Below are 20,682 nucleotides of genomic sequence, written 5' to 3' on the forward strand. Positions count from 1 at the left end.
GTGAGGAGAAACAGGAGAGAGAGAGAGAAAGACAGCATCCTGGAAGGTAGACTTCGGGAAAATAGAGTCCCATTTATTGAGATAATTTTCTATCCTAAGAAAAGAAAGTGGTGAGATCATATTATACGAAGAAAAATAAATCCTTGAGTCATTCTGTTAGATAATGTGACATTGTTAGATGCCCAATGCAGTGACTACTGTATGCCTTTCATTGGTATACAGTATAGAGGGTGAAGAGCGAGCATCGCCCCATCTTAGAAAGCTGCTGAGGCAGGTAAGAAACAAGGCAGGATGTGACAAGTACTAAAATATGGATGATGCTGTATGGGGGTTCACAGGAAGGAATAATGATGTCCAAATGGGTGCTAGAACTTGCTGTGAGTTTTTGTTGCTTTTTTTTTTCTTGACTCCTTGGGGATTGAGAAGGAAAAAGAACATTTCATATAGGGAGGTGACGCTAATTTGATTACTTTATGATCCTAATTAGCCACTCCAATATAAAGAAACATAGAGAACAGAAATGTTAGAAAATCAAATTTTCTTGATCTTTTTAAAATGAGATAAAGACATTCATATTTTTCTTTGTTTTCATAGACATAGAGTAGTAAACATTTACATTCTGTAAATCCCTAATTGAGGGAGGAGAAAGCCAACCCCACATTCATTATTTATTGTGAGCAAAAACAATGGGAATGTTCAAGAAATGGCAATAAATTTTAAAATGGTAAAATCACAGATTGAAATCATAGCAGAGAAGGTAAGGGAAGAAAGGAATAAATTCCTCAGCCTGGACTTCTAGACCTTCCCCAGTAGGGAATCCATGTAGCTTTTGAGGCCTAGATCCCACACCTGCTCACTTCTCCACTTCATCTGGACCAGGTGTTCCCTGATCCCAACTCCAGCATCACTGCCTGTTTGTTATGGCTCATCCATGAGTCTCTATTGTATTTGTGGGGGGTGGAAACGTTACCTATCAAAAACACTTCAAAACCCTGAGATTAAAAATCTAGAAAACATCTGTGTTCACATTCTGCCTCTATCCCTCCTAGCATGTGTCTTCAAAAGTTAAATATCCTGGCTAACTTAGTTTCTTCATTTGTAAAATGGAGACAACAATATCAACCTTACCGAGTTGCACAGAATAAAACTGAGAGAGCTAATGAGTGGTGAAACACGTGGCACCCTATACAGCACTCAGTAAATGCCATGGTTATTATATGTGTCTGGACTCATTTCCTTTTTCTCTTTCCTCTCCCACTCTTTAATTTCTCACAATAATTTAGAAGATGCGAGGAAAGAGCTTCCTCTCCCTATAAATGTTCTCCATCTCTGCCACCTGCCCCGTCACTTCCTTATTATTCCCATGCACCTTTTCATTCCCACGTGCTTTCTGTTCACACGTGGTCATAACCTGTTCCAACCTGGCTCCCCCCACATATCCCCTGGCTGGCCTTCTCCTCACCGCTGCAGTCGCAGGAGCACTCTGAATTTAACAACACCCGTCTGTGTTCTCATTGGCCGTGATACACAACTGTAAGAGCACATGCCCGTGGCCTTTTTATGTGTCTTTCTCTCCCTTGCAGTGTATCCACAAAGACTCTTGTTCATTATTATCTACCGAAACCAGTATAGTGACTAATTCTAAATAAGTATAAAGAATTAAGTGTGAATAATATGATTTTAAAAGCCACACAGAAAAACTCATGTTAGTTCCAATGCATGGATCTTAGGTCCATGCTCCCTGGAACCTCTTTCTGGGTTCTCTTTTAGCTTCAGGTTTGTTGCTGGGCAGATATCAGAGAACTTGGCAAATGCCATTAAAAAGGCAAACAATGGATTCCCTCTTTTGTTGTCATTGTAGCAAAGATTCCCATTCTAACAACACTTTTATTGAGGTAAGAATTTTAATGTCCCATGAGATTCATATAAAATAGTACCCTACTCACATTGTGCAAGACCTAGTAAGTTATACCCTTTTCATGAGCATTTGCTACTTCTGCCTCACATGGAAATGCCACAATATCATACAATAGTCTATTTACCCGTGGTCTTAATAGTTCTTATCTTTTTTTCATTGCAAACCTCTGAGAAAAATGATGAATCTTTACTTATATCCAAGTAAAGGAAAGAAATCATGAGACAGAAAATGGATGTTTCCTTGCTTGGGCTTAGACTTTTGGGAAAATTCAGCAAGCCTTTTATTGGCCACTTAAACTTGCACTAAGCAAAAGTGTAACCTTTCTTCCTCATCCACACTTCTACCCATTGTTCACACTAGTCTTTTGATATCTGTAGCTTTCAGAAAAATAATTCTGATTTTACTCCCTTTCCCAAGATAAAAGTTATCTATTTTAATAGAGTTTCTCCAGTAAGCCTAAGTTTAAAAAAAAGGAAAAGAAAAAAAAAAAAAAGATGCAGAATGACATTGGGGAACTCAAAGAGTGAAAGGCAAAGAGTGTTATCTAGAATAAAGAAAATTCTTAATCATCTTAAATGAAAATTCAACTTTTGAAAATAGTCCTTAGGAGTATGTTGTAGAAGGAAAATGAGACACAAGAGACATTTCAGACTGGGTTCCCCAGTGAAAGTCTACTTTTAGTTTATTTTTATTAAACTACCCTTAGAGGTTTGATTTAGAACCATGAAATCTTTAAGATGAAAACATTAGATTAGTTAATGATTTATTCTTTAATGCACAGTAGCAGTTCAGTAACCACATAAAATTTGTATATACACTTAGCAAGCATCTACTTTTGTTCAGTTGGAATATAATTTTTTTATTAAAATCTGGCATGTGTATTAGGAAAAAATAAACCCAGAGAATAAAAAAAGCAAAATAAAGTGAATTATATTTAAAACAAAGAAAAGGAAAGGTTATTTTAGTGGATTAAGTCTCCAGTAAAAATAATAAAAAATAAATATTTATGAAACAAGCCAAGTTTTAGAGATAGAAAAACAAGAACAGTGATAGAAAATAATCTTGAAGGGAAGTGATCCACAAAGAAAAAAATATTGAAGACAATAGAGGCAACTAGCATTAGAGAAGAAACCAGAACAGTAGGATTCCAGCTAACTGAAGTAGCAGCAGAGCACAGATCCAATTTCTTTCTTCTACTTCACTGTTCAGAGTGTGTGGGTTACAGGGGAGGAAAGAGAGAGAAGTCTGTCAGTCAATCAACAGTTTAGTGAGCCCACTGTGGAGAGATGCTACTGAGGAGAGGTCTGCAGTGTTGGGGTATCGTCACTGCTACCAAGGAGGTAACAATCTGTTTGGGGAATTTATATGTATACAAATAATACAATCTGAGGCAGACTCTAAAAGAGTCTTCATGAAGTTCTTTGGGAGGCCAGGAGAAGAGTGTCGTTTCTACCTAGAGTCATCAGGATTCAGAGAGAGAAGGTAAGATGTGAGCTGGATCCCAAAGAAGGGTAGAACGTGGAGGCAGCCCAGGTTGAGTGGGCATATGATGAGAAGAGAGATGAGATTCAGGAGGTGGTGAATATGCCAGTTGGGCTGGTAGAGTTCTCTGGGTGTAAGTAGAGGGATGAAAAGTCATAATAGATAAATTTTGACTGGGTCATGATACGTCTGATCAATCCATAGAGAGATGAAGTTCTGATTAAAATGAAAAATAACCTCCTGTGTAGACAATCAGAATCAGCTCTGATGTTCTGTGTCTCTGCTCTCTTACTGATGAGCATTTTTCTGATTCCTTGGTGTCTGCATGCTTGGAGAAGGGAGCCTTTTATGTCTAAAGGTGCCAAATCTTGAAAACTGTCAGGGTTTCTCTCAAATTTAATTTAACTGTGAAGTTTAACTGTCACAGAAATATTATATAAACTTAAAACACTAAATAAACCTGTCTTCGTGAGAGCAGACTAAGCCTTCTCCCTTTGTAATGCTCCATTTCAGGTTGGCAAACTGATCAAAGAGGCTGCGGGGAAAAGCAATCTGAAGAGGGTGACCCTGGAGCTTGGCGGGAAGAGCCCTTGCATTGTGTTTGCTGATGCGGACTGTGAGTATGAGCCGCTTTAACTCTTCACCCTGCGTCCTTTGTGGTGTCTGATCATGCCATTCAATGAACTTAAATTTTACAGAAGCATTTGTTTCTAACATTAAAGTGTAGGGAATTAATCAGAGTCCAAAATTACTCTTAAACATCTCTTAAATCATCCTAAACTTATAAAACATATATAAGTTTAATACAAACACAATTTCTTCCTGGTTTGCAACAGATTTCAATTTCCCCACATAAATTCTGGATAGCATAAACGTTTGGCATTTAGGGGCAGTGGTATGGATAAAATTCCATACCTTTAGTTATTAATGTCATATTAAGCATAATGGGCTAACCTGGAGACATGTTAGACTGAGACCAAGTGAGGAGACAGCAGTTTTCCATTTGCCGTCTCCCTTCTCTCTGTGTCATAAGCTCATTAAATGAAATGTCCAGAAGAAGATCACACCTACTATTTAAATAACTTCTTTTTTTTCCCTTAGCAAATATAGTTGAGTTTAAATACAAAATCTACAATTATGATAAGACTCTACTATATAATATTCTTGGTTCATTCTGATTATATTACCAAGTAGCATCCCAAAATTACTTCGTAAATATTAGTTATTTATTAGAAGTAGATGTTGAACTCTTTCTTTCACAGCTCCATTATTTATTTGAGGCCATAAACACAAATGCTGCATGGAATTGGCCTATGTTGCTATTGTGACATTAATTGAAGTTTTTTGGAACATACTACCGTATTAAACATTCTATAAACATGACAAGATTCCCAATTTTTCTAAGGTTTTCTGTAAACCACTCCCACTATACCTTAAGCAGGTGTGATTACTTTACAAAATGAATAGAAACAACACCCAGTTGCTATAATGTTGAGTTGAATCTTCAGCATGTAGAAAATTAAAATGCAAAGAAAACTTTATTCTTCTTTAGGATCTAGTAATGAAGCAACCTATGTCTTCCTTTTAAGGTACATTCTACTATCTAAAATAAATAAGAATTTATAGGCATAATATATGAAATAATATGATACACTTTATATAGATTTTGAAAATGTCTTTGCTAGAATGAGGTCATAAGGTAGGTGAGTGATTCTCAGTATTAGTGGTTTTTTTGCTGTTTTTTTTTTTTTGGTTGTTTTGGTTTATTTTGTTTTTTCCCCCCCCACAAAGATCACTTTTCCTTTTGAGCACAGTATTTAAGATCTTTTGAGATTATGTAATGCAATAGACATTTCATATTTCTTTGTTATCTAGTTAAAACATGAGGCCTGAAAAAAATATTCATAGTCATCTAATTAAAAATGGAGATATTTATAAAAATCATTTGAAATGAGATTTAATCTATGATAAAATCCACATTCTTGATATCTATATTAAGGTTATAATAATGGCCACTATTTTTTTCAGATTCTGCTATTTTTTGCTATTATTTCCACAGTAAATAAAGGATCAGAAAGATTAATTTGTCACCAAGCTGTTAAGAGGTAGATTGGATTGAGCCCATGTTTAACTATACAACTCATATCTTTTTGTTATCACCATATTGCCTCTAAGAAATATATACATAAACACACACAATATATATATAATCTTTAGAAAATATCTCTTCTTTAATGTGAATGTCTTCCTTGCAGTGGACAGTGCTGTTGAATTTGCACACCAAGGGGTATTCTTCCACCAGGGCCAATGTTGTGTAGCCGCATCCCGGCTTTTTGTGGAAGAATCAATTTACGATGAGTTTGTTCGGAGGAGTGTAGAGCGGGCTAAGAAGTATGTTCTTGGAAATCCTCTGACTGCAGGGGTAAATCAAGGCCCTCAGGTGAGTATACAATAGAAGCAATAGCATTTTCAGGGAACAAGAATAAAGTATTCTCTTCAGGTGTAGATTTCATTAAGGTTATTTTCCATCTACGTGTCTTTCTAGGTAAAAATACTGTGCCAGTTGGTGATTTAAAAAAAAAAAAAAATCAATTCCCAGGGATAAAGAAATCATTCTTGTTTTTTGTTGCCAGGTTTCCTGCCTGGAACAGTACAAGAACCATGCTGGAAATTAAAGACATGAGGGAAATTAACAAACGCTCTAAAGCTCTTGCTTTCCTCAATCTGTACACTTCTTGATTCCTGTCTACCATTCTCTGTCCACTTCAAAGTTCTTCTACTTTCCTATCATTTCTTCCTCTGAATCAATCCTCCATCTCAGCTGCCATCCCATAGAGATGCACACCCCTAAATCCTCTGCCAAGTTCAGTAACTCTGACCCTCTAATGGTAGCATGAATGTCCTAAAAGGTCCTGAGTTTCCGGGTTTGTGGCAAACTTCTCATTTTAGTTGTTAAAGCTCAATTATTCCCCCAGGGCTCCTAGTTTTCTCTGAACCATTATCAATAAAAGTGTCTCTCTTAGCAAAGGTCACCTTTCCCTCTTCCTTGTACAGTTCTCTGTTCATTGTCTGTTATTCGAGCTCTTACACCTTTGGTTCTGAATTTCCTCCTGCCCTTTAAGGTCTTTCTCTAAAGCAGTGATTCTCAACTAGGGGCAATTTTGCTTGCCTCCCCCAGGGGATAATTGTCAATGTCTGGAGACATTTCAAGTTATCACAACTTCAGTGAGGAGGGGTAGTTCTACTGACATCTAGTAAGTAGAGGCCAGAAATGCTGCTAAACATCTTACAATGTACAAGAGAGCCCCCAAACAAAATTGTCTGGCCAAAATGACAATAGGACTGCTGCTGAGAAATCGTGCTCTAAAGTGTAGACATGAAGCTTTAGAGGATTTTTTCTTTCATGCTAAATGTATACACTGTTCCATGCTGTTGATTTGAAACCAATCACTATTCTTGACTTATTCTAAGCCCAAAATAAATTCAATGAACTAAAATTTAGTGAACAATGCTGTCAGCCAAGCCCTGAGATAGGTACCTGGCAATGTCAAAAGGAACAAGGAGGACATGATCCCTGACCTCATGGAGTGGACATTCTAAGTAAGTTAGAAGAATATCTTGGACTTTTCTTACCATCCCAAGACATCCAAATAGAAGAATCTTAGGACTTAGGCAATGACAAATATTAAAACCTTAAAGCCCTGGAATACCTTTATCAGGAAAGGAAGTAATTTGTTTTATATTGATCCCATTATTTTTTGCATTTGTTTTTGAGTTTAATGAGTACATAAAAGTAGTTGCCAATTTTTATCATATTTGATAACTTTTAAAATGGATGCCAAGAAATACATTTAACTCAATATGACTTGGTCACCCATTCCATAAAAGAATAGGATTCTAAGTTTTCTCTTGAGATTATTTCTCTCTCTAAAATCTATGTATCTACCTGTCTAAAAGTAAAGCCCTTTGCCATTTGACAGATTGCTGATAGATGATGGATGGATAAATCTGAAAAGAAGAGAGAAGAGAATATCTAAGATATTTAATACTGAACATTGGTCAGGCAAGACTTTCCTCCATTAGGGTTCTGCACAATTCAACCAGAGTCTCAAAAATTGGGCTGGAATACCTCATTTAAGAGAAAGGAGTTAAAATAGACTGTTAAAAATTCTTCTTCATAGGATTCTAAAGTAAATAATCCAGTGTTCTGATTAATGTAAGACTTTAATCACTATAAATGAATAGATTTTTATCACAGGTTGCACTAAGTAGGATAAGTAGGTATGTTGGAACTTTGAGAAACAAGACGGAAAAGCCCCCAAGCTTCTTTACACTTAAAAGTATCCATCTGTTGTTATGAGCAAGAGCTTATGGAAAAGGTACACTCATTCATTGAGCTTCAGTCTGTTGCTTCATCCACTGGTGGCTGAGTGAAGTGAGGCTTTTTTAAAATATAGCTATAGAATCTTTCTCATTAAAAGTAAAAACAAAGCAGTCACAGAGAAAATAATCACCATAGAGGTTTGATTTGGGAAAAAAAAGTTACAGGTTTTTTTTTAATTTTGAAGATTACAAAGAAAATATTTGGGAGTTAGAACATACAATATATATACATATATGTATATTTTATATATTTTTATTATATGTATGTTCATATATATTTTTTTTCATCATTTGTAAAGTGATTTTCCTATTTGACTTCATAGACAAAAATGACATTTCCTTAAAAACTTGGAAAAATCAGTATTTTAATTTGAAAAAGAAGGGATGATATCCACGTAAACTGTGTTAACATTGTCAGCAGAGTAGCATCTTGTTAGAGTGTGGAAAGGTGGGTGTTTGAGTTACAGGCTGAACTTAAAATCTAACTTTCCTGAGACTCTCTTTTCTCATCTGTAAAATAGGGATAGCAGGACCAAGCTTGTGGGATCATTCTGCAGGGAAATGAGATAATCCATATAATTCTTCTATCTGAGCGTTGAGTTTATATGCTAAAGTCTCTCTTAAGTAAAAATTACATGTTTCTATTTTGATAGTATGGTGATAATTATCATACAGAAGTATGGTGATAATTATCATACAGATCAATGACTTCTTCACTCTCATTGCTCTTGTTGATCTGTGGTTTCTAAATAATTTCAGTTATGTGTCAGTGTCTTTTCTCAATTTGTCTTTTTCTTCAACCCATCAAGCCTAAGGAATCAAAGAATTTGCACATTCAAACACATGAAAATGTGTACTCTGAGACTGTTAGAACAATATCATGGATACCAATCATTTCCTTACACAGTAGAGAGCCCCGGCTACTCCTAGCATGGAGCAGTGCCTAAGGTCCAGAAAGAAGACTAAGTTCACATTTGGTCAATCTGACACCTTCTGAAGAAGGTTTATATTTACGCTGAATGAAAGTTACCCAAACCAAACTGCTGTGTCCCTTAGTATAGCTGAAATTTTCTGTCACTTACCCCAAGCTCCAGCACAGTGTTCCTCAATCTTTCCTGTGCATCTGAATTGCCCAAGGATTCAGCAGGTCTAGGGTAGGGTCCGAGAAGCACATTTTGCTACCAAGTGATGCAGAGCTGCTGGCTATAGGACCCCATCAGTAGCAAGGCACTGAGATATGAGGTCCTGTAGTTTTAGGACTTAGTGACCAGCTAAGTTTTCCAATAAACAAATCCTTTCAGCCTCTGTCTCTAGTACGTGTGCAGGGATTGGATCGTCACCGGGTATCCATTCTGCTCATAGACAGGGAAACATATCTTGAAAGAAAAACCAAAAATCACATGGAGGGCATAGTCAGATTAATATCTTGGAATAGGACATGGATCCTTGAGTGTTTACTGAAACACTAGAATATCTTAGCCAAGCAGGGTCTCTCTAACACTACCCCCTTAGTCTGGTTATATTCAATTTAAATATCTCTTCTTAAACCCACACTACAACTTCTTTCATCTGTGAGAAATGAAGAAAGGTTTTCTTTTTGAAATATTCTGTTAAGTATGGTTCACTAAAGAGCATTGAACAACATTGTATCAAATATTGTGCCAAATTTTAGAAGACAGTTTCTGGTTTCAAATAGCACTCAATCTATGAATAGTTAAATATGAGAGCTGGGGCCTGGAAGATTTGCAGAGTCAAAGAAGAGGATAAAGAAGACTTTTTAAGTAATGAGAAGAGACAAGTTAAACTGGAAAGAAACTCTACCCCCCACCTTAACTCTTGGATCTCCTGTTTTGCCTTTAATCCTTAATCCCCTCCACATCTGAAACAGGCAGTTTTACCAATGATTTGGAGACCGAGAGTTACCCAATCATTCAACCTCCCAAAGCAGGAACTGAAACAGTATGTAACCAATGCCAGTGCATGGGGAAGAGGAATGTGTTTCTGGTGTTCATAACCAGAACTCTGAACTCATTTTTTTTCTTATAAAAATATATTTAAAAGACCATTTAAGTTTTGTAATACTTGTCATATACTTAGATGTGGCTCATTTAATGGAGCACGATGGTCACAATCAGGAGAGGCCAGAAATTGGAATCGAACCTACTGACTGTCCCAATGTGACCTGAACTGGGGGGATGCCTGAACTACTGTCAGAATGTGATATCCAAGGCCCTGGACTGGCCCAGAGGGGATGGTTCAGGAATGGGGAGATCCAAACATAGGCACAGCAGTCTTCTGAGACAAATCTAAAAGCATGTGCTTTCCAACTGTCATATCTACCTAAACCCAGTATCAAAGTTCTCTTTGTCTCCATTCACTTCTTATATCAATATTTCAATTGGAGCTACAGTTTCTATGTTAGTGTATTAGATTGTTAACAGGCATTTCTTCTACAGTGAATAAATGACAACTGTGTGAAAGGTTTGCAGTACTGACATGTTTTTATCATGTAACTGTTAAATAAATTCTAAATACAATTATCCATCTTTAAGGGTTCTTCTCTAAAAAGTCATGAGAAGAAAATCTACCCAAAGAATGAATCTGAGCCTCTGTTAGCTGTTTTGATTCAATGTTTGATTTAATAACAATATCTTAGCATTTTGAAACCCTCATTAACAGGCCCAGCAATGTGTTGTCTTTACAGTGTCTTTTTTTTTTTTTTGCCTTTTCATGTGATTTTTTTTTTGCCTTTTCATGTGATATTTTCAACAGATTGACAAAGAACAACATGATAAAATACTTGGTCTCATTGAGAGTGGGAAGAAAGAAGGGGCCAAACTGGAATGTGGCGGAGGCCCCTGGGGGAACAAAGGCTACTTTGTCCAGCCCACAGTTTTCTCTAATGTTAGAGATGACATGCGCATCGCCAAAGAGGAGGTAAATGGTTTCATTCTGTCCTGTTGTTGCCTTGCTTTGTCTCCATGTGTGTATAGATTCTCACCTCTTTGAACATCTTTCAAAATAAACATTACTCTTTATTTCTCATAAAGGTTTATTTGTGATCAAGACTGAAAGTAGTAAGGAATCTATTGGGCCAGCCAAAAATTTTCAGCCAAACAGATCAGGATGCTGAGCAATTTCTAGGTGCTTCCTTCACAGTTTTAAAGTAATGGGGAAAAAAATCCTGTCATTTGTGACAACATAAATGAACCTGGAGGACACTGTGCTAAGTGACATGTGCCAGGCACAGAAAGACAAACACAGCATGATCTCACTTATACGTGGAACCTAAAAAGGTGAAATTTATGGAAAAAGAGAGTGGAATGGTGGTCACCAGGGGTTTGAGGAGTGGGGTGTGAGGGTGGTAGATGTTGGTCAAGTGTACAAAACTTCAGTTAGAAGGAATAAATGCAAGAGATCTATTGTAAGGATGGTGACTATAATTAATAACGTGTTACATACTTGACAATTGCTAAGAGAGTAGATTTTAAATGTTCTTAACACACACACAAAAATAAGTACTTATGTTTTACCTGCTGGTTCCATATTTGCCCTGTGAACTTTTTCTACATAACAGCCTTCTATGTATTTGAAAACAGCATTCATCCCGGTATCACTCCCCACCATCCATGTGCTCTTGGACCTGTGTTTTTCAGCTGTTAGTCCCCTAATTTTGTATATTGTATTTAAATATTTAGTAAGTTTATGTGTATATATAATGTGTATATATAATATGTAAATTATATATATATACATATATCCATGTAAATATATGCTCACCAAATATTTAACTAAGATATACTACATTAGTTAGAAAGATTAGTACTGTTGTTCTTGTATATCTTGATTGATACCAGATAGAAAGGATTAGGGAAAGGATCTTCAGTCAAAGAAACATTCATTATGTTCACACATTATTCACAGTAGAACAGCTAGCTTGCTACTTCAAAGTGGAAGCCTGGAGCCATGTGCTAAGTTCAATTAAGATTATGTAAAATGTGAACACATTTAGTGCAGCAGCAGCTGTATGTCTGGTTCCTGGGTTACAATCTCGGGATTAGATTTATGACCTTAGGATGTGCATTCAGCCTCTATTGACTCCTACTCCTTAACCCTCTGACACTTAAAGCAGTGGACGAAAACCAGAAAACCATTTGTCATTTCTGATTTTTGCCTCCTCTCATTCATGTTTCCCAGAAAATTCTGGTAACACTCAGAGGAACCCCCTCTTTTATTTAATTTTAACAAATGTCTTATTGAAATATAACGTAAATGCATAATTTTTAAGAAAAAATCCAATTGTCTTTCTCCTGTCTGGGGCTTAAATACAGAATAACTTGAGTTTGGACAGCACTACCTAGAGAGTCTAGCAAAAGTGAGAGTATTTTAGGTTAAAATAAGCAAATTGTGATTTTTAGTTATTTTCTGCAACTACAGCCATTGTCAATGAACTCAAGCTTTGATTGGTACAGGGTGTTTCAGGATTTAAGCTCTTGCAGTAATGGACCATTCTGTTTAGTATATGTAAGGTACATAAGATTTGTCTACAAAATAGAATCTGAATAAAAATTCATGTTTTATCTACCTTGAGTAATTATGAAAATATCTAAGTACAGTAAAATAGTTAATATTTCAACCAATGGTATACTGGTATTTAAAAGACAATTATTATTATCAATCATTGCTTATTCATTTCTCCAGAAGAGCAAGCATTTCTTTCTGGAGCTCACTCTTTATATGTAGTAACTTGGAAGATGAGGAAAACTAGGGAGAGATTTTTAAATGTCCCTAAATGAAAAAGAAAATCTGAAGTTAATGATTTGATGCACAATTATAAGTTCTTGGAAGCTTCATTCCAATGTCTAGAAAATGAATATTGCCTTAATTATTTGTGCCCTATCTTGTTCCAAAGAGAACTTAACACATGACCATTATCTAGTCTCACCTACCATTTCTTCAGCTACTTGTCTGGATTCTTATACATAGGTTTGAAAATAGAAGCAAAATCTTAATCCATTTAGGATAGTTTATTTAAAAAATTGCAGTATCATGTGAAATATTTAGTTTTAACCTATCATTTTGATTTATTTAATCCATTTCTTGTGGTAAAGATATTTGGACCAGTGCAGCAAATCATGAAGTTTAAATCTGTGGACGACGTGATCAAGAGAGCAAATAATACTCACTATGGCTTAGCAGCAGGAATCTTTACCAAAGACCTTGATAAAGCCATAACCGTGTCCTCTGCTCTGCAGGCTGGGACAGTGTGGTAAGTCAACCCTAAGCAATGCAGTGTTTTCATTGTTAAGCACGTTAACAGGTAACCTTAAACCCTTTTAGACTTGGATTTTTCATTTGGAAATACATGGCTTGCTAGAAGAGCAGTTACTGCCTTAAAAATCAAAATAAAACCAACAAACAAAAGATAAGTTTCAGCTTTTTCATTTTGGAAAAACAGAATGTTACATGTCTAATTGATAAAGAAGCTTGCTCTAACATTTCACTGGGTGTCTTAGGAATTCCCAGTCAGGAATATCTGTACAATTAAGACAGAGGAGACTATATTTTTATTGCTATATATCCTAGAGCATAATAATATTGTGGCACTGTCCCATCCTAATAGCTGCTTGGTGTTTTCAGAACAATGATTGAATTTCAGAGTTGCTGGGATTTTACCCACATTTTCAAAGTAGGTGTGTGATTTTACAATGTAAATGAGTATTAAACAAAGCTAAGACAAGCTGCCTTTTAAAAGTGTAAATTTATTAAAAGAACTATTACTCCAGGATGGGAGATATAGATAGTAACTCTGTGGTCCAGTGAGAATGTAAAATGCTGAGAATTAAGATAGTAAGTGTTGTAACTGAGAAAACATTTGAATGTTATTTCAGGATCAGAATAATGATTAAAATCTTCAAAATATAATACAATTTTTCTGAAAGTCACACTGTTTGTCCACCTATTATAATAGCATAAAGGGGGGTAAAATTATTAAAAAAGAACATTGTTTTCTCCTTTAGAAAATAATTTTTCCTTTTGTGTGTAACAAGAATCATGCAGGTAATAAGATTTTGCTCTTAACTTTGGCCACCAGGAAATTTACTGCTAAACAAATTATTCATGGTCTGCATAACTACATTCTTATTTGCCCTATCTTATACTTTTATTGTAATTATTTCTTGAATTCCAACTATTAATACTTTTGTAATTTAATTTGTTTTTATAAACATCTTTATATATGTTATGACACATAACAGGGAATAAACAGATTGATAATTAAGTCCAACCTCTACCAAGGCCTCTGTTTAAGTAATTTATGGAACCAATTAATGGGGAAAAAAATGAACTGATTAATATGATACATATTGCAGTTGTAAAAGAAAATTGAATCTGAGCTATTAAGTACACAAACCTCAAAAGAACTGCAAAGCTTATTGAATATAGGCAGTAAGGAATAAAGGAACACCCATCGAACAAATTCCTGTCTTTTGTAAGCCATATCCTTTCTCCTATTGCATATTAGCTATTCTAGAATTCTAACTTTTATAATTCTAACTATGGCTTCTCAGGGACATGATATCCTGCCAAAAAGCTATACACATGTACATACATACATATGTGTATCATTTTCTTTGTTTCTAGGTGACATATATCCATATACTTCCACATTCTAATTTATAATGCTGGTTTTTTGTTGCAATGAGTATTTCATAATGAAATTAATGGAGTTCTTGAGCTTTCTAAATTTCTAAAATTGCCAAATATGTGTTATTTCATATGTTAAGTATTGTCTATAATGTACTTCTGTTCAGGGTGAACTGCTATCTCGCGTCGTCTGTCCAGTCCCCCTTTGGTGGCTTCAAGATGTCTGGACATGGACGAGAAATGTAAGAATAACTTTGTATTGCTATTCATAAAAATGGTTTTTACTCCTAGGAAATTAACTCACAGTCACCACCTTAAATAAAACCTGCTTCTCTTCTTTCCTGGAGAATTTATACCACCCAATAGCTTATTAAATGTTGGCTGTACCCCCGTAAGTGCAGAAAGGTGCTGGCAGAAGGGAAATATAATTTATTAAGCTCCTACTATTCATGAGATCTGTATTAACCACTTTACACTGGTTATTGAAATATTTATTACTTTTAGATTGTTTGCTGCATGTATGAATGAAATCCATGTGTGAAACATCTCCAGAAAGGAGGTGAAAAGCATAAAGTGGTGATTGTGATAAGTGTGCAAATATAAGGACACTCCAGTTATTTGAATATGCCCCTAAATAAGTCAATTAGGTGCCTTATCTCAGAAAACATCGGTGTGAGAGGAATGATTCTCATTTGTTGAAATATTATTGATGTAGACTCTAAAATTTTAAATTACATGAATAAGTTATTTTTGAAACTAAAATATAAACCTGAAGGGAAATTTGAATAAGGAAAATATGTTTTATAGTAATGAATAGATTGAGAATATTTATATGTAAATGTATTTATGAGCCTTCAGTTGCTTTTGAAACTGGGAAATATAGACTTTTTGTAAAAATGTTCATAAACATATGTAAACACAGAAAATAGTAGCAAGATTTTTGGTTACATTTATTCAAGCAATTTTAACCATTTTATTTCTTTAAATTCTCTTACATTTATCAATATATTTAAAATCCTTTAAAAAAAGATAAATCATATGCAATCCTTGTGGAATCAAACATAGTAAGGCTGACCATTTGGTAAATAGCAAGTAAAAATAAGTTTCTCAGTTTCTAAGGGTCATGAATGCGTGAAGTAGCCATGCACTTTGTCATTTGTCTTAATAAATCAGCAAAATTACAATTAAACAATATTTTGGGGGAGCCAGTGAAATGGAGGAATGACAGAATGATCTGTCAACTTTCTCGACATTCATTAATTAGTACTTGCTATGGATAATGTCCTAGGGACATGACACTATGTTCCATCCTCTACATAACTGTGGTGGTAGGAGGAATATGTAAAAATATATGAAAAATAACCTGCATACACTAGATCAAGACTCCATACATCACAGGGGCAGAGAAGCAGTTAAAGTACAGAGAAAAATATTGAAGGATAGGAAATCTGGACAGCACCAGACTTCAGCATTTAGGATGGCATCTCTCTGTCACTATTTTCATCTGTCACACAGGGTCAAGGATTGTGGGTGAAGATAGGAGTGGGCAGAGGAAATAGAAGGTCTTTTAAGCTTCTTTCCATGGTTTGATGGTTCTAACTCCAGTGGAAATTCAGTCAGAAAAAATTTAATGGTAGTTGCTAGAGAAGACCTCACAGAAGAGATGGGACTTCATCTGGGGCATTCTTGAATGGAACATTATGTGTGGTGTGCTGAAGGGCTAGTGAATTTGGTTGGTTGATGTGGATTTTGGGGAGTGAGAAGTATGATTCAGAGTTAAATATGATACAGATTGAGAAGTCCTGAAGCCAAGAAAATTGTCTGAGATTTTACTTGTAGAGTAGTGAAGAGCCATGGATATGTTTAGAATGTTTTGAAGAGATAGCAGCAAGAGATCAACCCATAGAAAGTACAAGGCATATCTGAGAAGACATCATTTGCGTCTGACCAACCTGCATTTAAATCCTGACTCCACCACTTGCTAGCCATGCTGCCCGCTTCAAATTGTCTAACTTCTGAGCTGCCATTCCTCATATTTCAAATAGAGATGCTAACCTTCCTCTTAAGATGGTTATAACATAACAAAGGTTCAATCGCTACCCTTGTAACTGTCACAAACTGGAAACTCAGCAAATGGTTTCTTCCTCCCCTAGTTTCCTATCTTTATAGTATCTATTACTGGAGAATTCCTTGGCAGGACTAATTACTTTGTACAAGAAGCTGGAAGAAAGGTTAGATTACTCTGAAGGTGGGTTAGTTCATTGCTGGCCCAGCTATCTAACATATTTTCCTGGGAACAGTGAAGATAAAATAATCAAAAGGGATGAAACAACTTAAGTAGACCAAACTCATAAATTCTGTTGAATACAGACTTTAAGGTTGAGACGTGAGGGAATCAAATAAGAGAAGGGCTGAAAACAGGAATCAACCATCAATAATTTCCTAAGTGTCAGGAACATAGGTGTATATAATTTTCTTCTTTAAAATACAAAAGAAAAAGTTATGCTGTATTTATTTTTTTGCTTCAAAAATTCCAGCTGAGAATGCTACTGTTCAAGTCCAAATTTGATGAACTTAATAAATGAGTCATTCGCTGCAAGATATTTCAAGAGAATTACTCAAGTGATAATCTCAAATGACCTCCAAGAGTTAAATTACAATTTGTCCTCCAAGGTAGAAAGGCAGAATTTATCAATTGGGAACAGAGTCCTCAAAGAGCCAAAAATGGTGGTCCACAGACCCCATTGAGTTTGATGGTGACACAGAATGCACAATCCTTGATTTTGCATCTCTGATAGTGGGTTGGCACTGAATGGGTTACAGGGTAAATTCCCCCTTTATGTAATTGCACTCATTCTCACTTAGGTTAACATAGGTCCCTTGAGACATTGCTAGCGTGCCAGTTTAAACTTACTTGGCCTCAGCGCCTCACAAGATATTTCTTTCCTCCCCTCCCATAGGAAAGGAACAAGGACATGTTGTAAACTACCCACCTTAGAGCAGGAACTCAAGTGAATATTTTTTGCTAGATTTTTGCCTAAACAGTTCAGCAAATATTTCCTCTGTGCCTGCTTCATTAGTGCCAATCTCAGTCCTGGGTACAGAGGGAAAAAACAAGTGTGACTTGTTACTAGTACCTTCTTCTTACAGTGTGGGCCCTGGATGAGAAGTGTGGGTGTCACTGGAAGTTTACTAGAAATTCAGTGTCAGGCCTCACTCCAGACATACTGAATCAGAGTCAGTCTTTAAATAACGTCCTAGATGATTTGTACATTTGAGGTTTTATTATAGAAGTACAGAGCTAGTGACTCACAGACTTAGTAAGAAAAAGAGAAATATAAACAGATGTCTTTGCGTTACATCATAGATATAGCAGAGGAGTAAGAATCCTGAGGAGCAGGGCCTGCCCCAGCCTGAGCAGGACAATAATCACACTTACTACTCTCTGGAGAGCTTCGTGTGCCATGTGACATGAAATACAATGGAAAGCCTATTGCCTAAAATCATGGGTTGATTTATCTAACTCTGGGAGATAAAATACTATCTTTTAATGGGTTTCAGACAACTGAGGCTAAACCCTTTAATTACTTTGAAGAACATGCCCATTGAAGCTTTTAAAAGGTATTTTTAGAAGCTTAATTGCCAAAGAAAATAATAAGTGTAAGAATATTAGGTTACCAACGAAAAAAATAATGTCTTCTACATGTCTGTCTGTATCACAAGAACAGAAGGGTAGATATGGATCAAAATCTTATTTTTCTGTAAGCTTACATGTGCGTGAGTGTTGTCATTTTAAGAATATTTTTATATACATGTCATTTGATCCTCAGGTCAGAACAATACAGAGTATAACTGAGCCCCAGTCCCTTTAGTTGTCTCTTCAACAAAGGGTAAATCACAGTCAGTTTCTAAGACTGGAAGGAGGTCCCCATAAACCTGATAACAACCTAGAAGGATCCAAATGGTCTGACTTGTATTAATTCCTGATCATTTCGGTTGGACTTGAGTTATATAAGCAAATGATAGTGGATAGAGGAGGTCATATAAAGGGAAAAAACCAACAACTGCTAAACCCCAAGAGCCTGAATGTAGGCCAATCTACCCTTATCCTCTTTCTTAAAAAGAAAACAATCAAAAAAAAAAAAAAAAGAAAACCAGAAAACTGTAATAAAGGTCAGGTTTTTTTTGCAGAGAATCAAAAGATATTGCTAAAATTATAGCTACAAAACATTCTGTTTCAAGCCATATTAAAGCCCCTTAGAATGAAAGTTTCAATCCATCATTTCTGTGCCAATTCTGTGCACTTGGTAAATTCAAGCTCTACTTTAGTTTACAGTTTTGCTGTACTACTATTGAGTGATTATATATTACTACCTCTCCTCTTTTACTATATTTGTCTTAAAGTGAATCTAGACTAGAGATGACAAAATTCTTAATGGGCTGAATTGTCTTTTGAGTAGATAGAGCTTTTTAAAATCAAGTAGGGCCGGGCGTAATTGTTTGAGCTCAGTAGTTCGAGACCAGCCTGAGCAAGAGCTATACCCCATCTCTACAAAAAAATAGAAAGAAATTATATGGACAGCTAAAATATATATATATATATATATATATATATATAGAAAAAATTAGCCAAGCATGGTGGCACATGCCTGTAGTCCCAGCTACTCGGGAGGCTGAGGCAGGAGGATTGCTTGAGCCCAGGAGTCTGAGGTTGCTGTGAGCTAGGCTGATGCCACGGCACTCTAGCCCAGGCAACAGAGTGAGACTCTGTCTCAAAAAAAATAAACAAATAAATAAATAAAATAAAATAAAGTAGGATAATGTAAAAAAATGGACAATTTCTACAAAAATCAACTGGGAGTACATGATTTTTTTTTTTTTATTTTTTTTTTTTTAGGCAGAGTCTTGCTCTGTCATCTTGGCTAGAATGTAGTGGCATTAAAACTCACTGCAACCTCAAACTCCTGGGCTCAAGCAATGCTCCTGCCCCAGCCTCTGGAATAGCAGGGACTACCGGCATGTGCCACTGGGCCCAGCTAACTTTTACTATTTTTAGTAGAGACAGGGTCTCGCTCTTGCTCAGACTGGTCTTGAACACCTGAACACAAGCTAACCTCCGGCCTTGGCCTCCCAGAGTGCTAGGATTACAGGGTGAGCTGACACGCCCAGCCTACATGATTATTTAAAATGAAAGAGATTTTTAAAAAATATTCCCCACAAGCAGATTTATGTAAGGCCAGGCAGTTTTGGTTGGCTAGCTACTATATAAAATGCTCTGTACAGAGAAAATATTTTCCATTGTTCCTAGCCAGATAAGCAAGAACAAACTTGTACCAATCATGGACTATAGTACATTTGCACTCTCTGCTAAATGGTATAAATGGGTATTTTTTTTCCCTCTCTCTAGGGGAGAATATGGTCTCCATGAATATACAGAAGTCAAGACAGTCACAGTGAAAATCTCCCAGAAGAACTCATAAAAAAACTACAAGAGTGGAGAGAAAATCTTCAAAAGTATCTCCTGTAGTCACTAACAGTGGGTTTTCAATACAAAATTGTTGTTTTCGTGATTTGCTTAAAACATAAGCTAATTATGAGTGTTAATACTATCCATAGAAAACATGACAGATAGCTTATTCTGAATCATTTGCTTCCTGATATGTGACCCCAAGTCCTATCCTAAATAAAAAGGATAGATTTGGGTGCCAAATCTCTGAAGCTCTGTCATAGTCATGCGCTTTCATTTATAGCTACTTGTCCAGGATAATCATTTCATAGTAGAGGACCAGCTGTCATTTATCTTCTTTCCCTTAATAATTCCTTGAAGCACTTAACATACATGTTACCTGCAGAGTGAGTTGCTCTCTTCCCAGTAGTTATGAAGTCCTTGGAGTATCTTGAAATGTTTCCTAGATCCATGTCTGCTTGTCAATTGAAGTAATGCCTGAAACACTTAGCTGTAAGCTGAATGTGAAGATTAATAAAAACAACTTTGTATGACTCTTGCTAAGTTTGAAGTTTCTTTAAGTAGAATTTTTGGTTTTGGTGGTTTACTCTCCTTGTCACTCAAAAACAGCATTAAATTGACCATAAAGATACATGTAAAATAAAAGTCTAATCCACCCATTCTCAAATGGGTAAAGAAACATTTTCCAGAGGAATTCTTGATACCAATGGCACATATTTGAGTTAGATGTCATCAGTCTTTCAGTAAGCATTATTGAGTTCCTACAAAGTTCTGGGCTGGGCACTAG

General features: G+C 35.9%; 1 protein-coding gene across 3 annotated transcripts in view; it reads left to right on the forward strand.

Moving 5' to 3' along the window:
* The window catches only part of LOC138388359 (aldehyde dehydrogenase 1A1-like), a 42,784-nt gene extending 22,357 nt beyond the window's left edge, over positions 1–20,427 (forward strand). For all 3 annotated transcript variants that reach the window (XM_069476396.1, XM_069476397.1, XM_069476398.1), the window contains 6 exons: positions 3,914–4,016; positions 5,656–5,840; positions 10,556–10,720; positions 12,895–13,052; positions 14,596–14,670; positions 19,836–20,427. In XM_069476396.1, coding sequence (XP_069332497.1) covers positions 3,914–4,016; positions 5,656–5,840; positions 10,556–10,720; positions 12,895–13,052; positions 14,596–14,670; positions 19,836–19,908 — 759 coding nt within the window. In that variant the 3' untranslated portion in view covers positions 19,909–20,427. The remainder of the gene's footprint in view (positions 1–3,913; positions 4,017–5,655; positions 5,841–10,555; positions 10,721–12,894; positions 13,053–14,595; positions 14,671–19,835) is intronic.
* Positions 20,428–20,682: the final 255 nt, after the last annotated feature.

Source organism: Eulemur rufifrons, chromosome 7, assembly GCF_041146395.1.
Source record: "Eulemur rufifrons isolate Redbay chromosome 7, OSU_ERuf_1, whole genome shotgun sequence".
Classification (NCBI taxonomy): domain Eukaryota; kingdom Metazoa; phylum Chordata; class Mammalia; order Primates; family Lemuridae; genus Eulemur; species Eulemur rufifrons.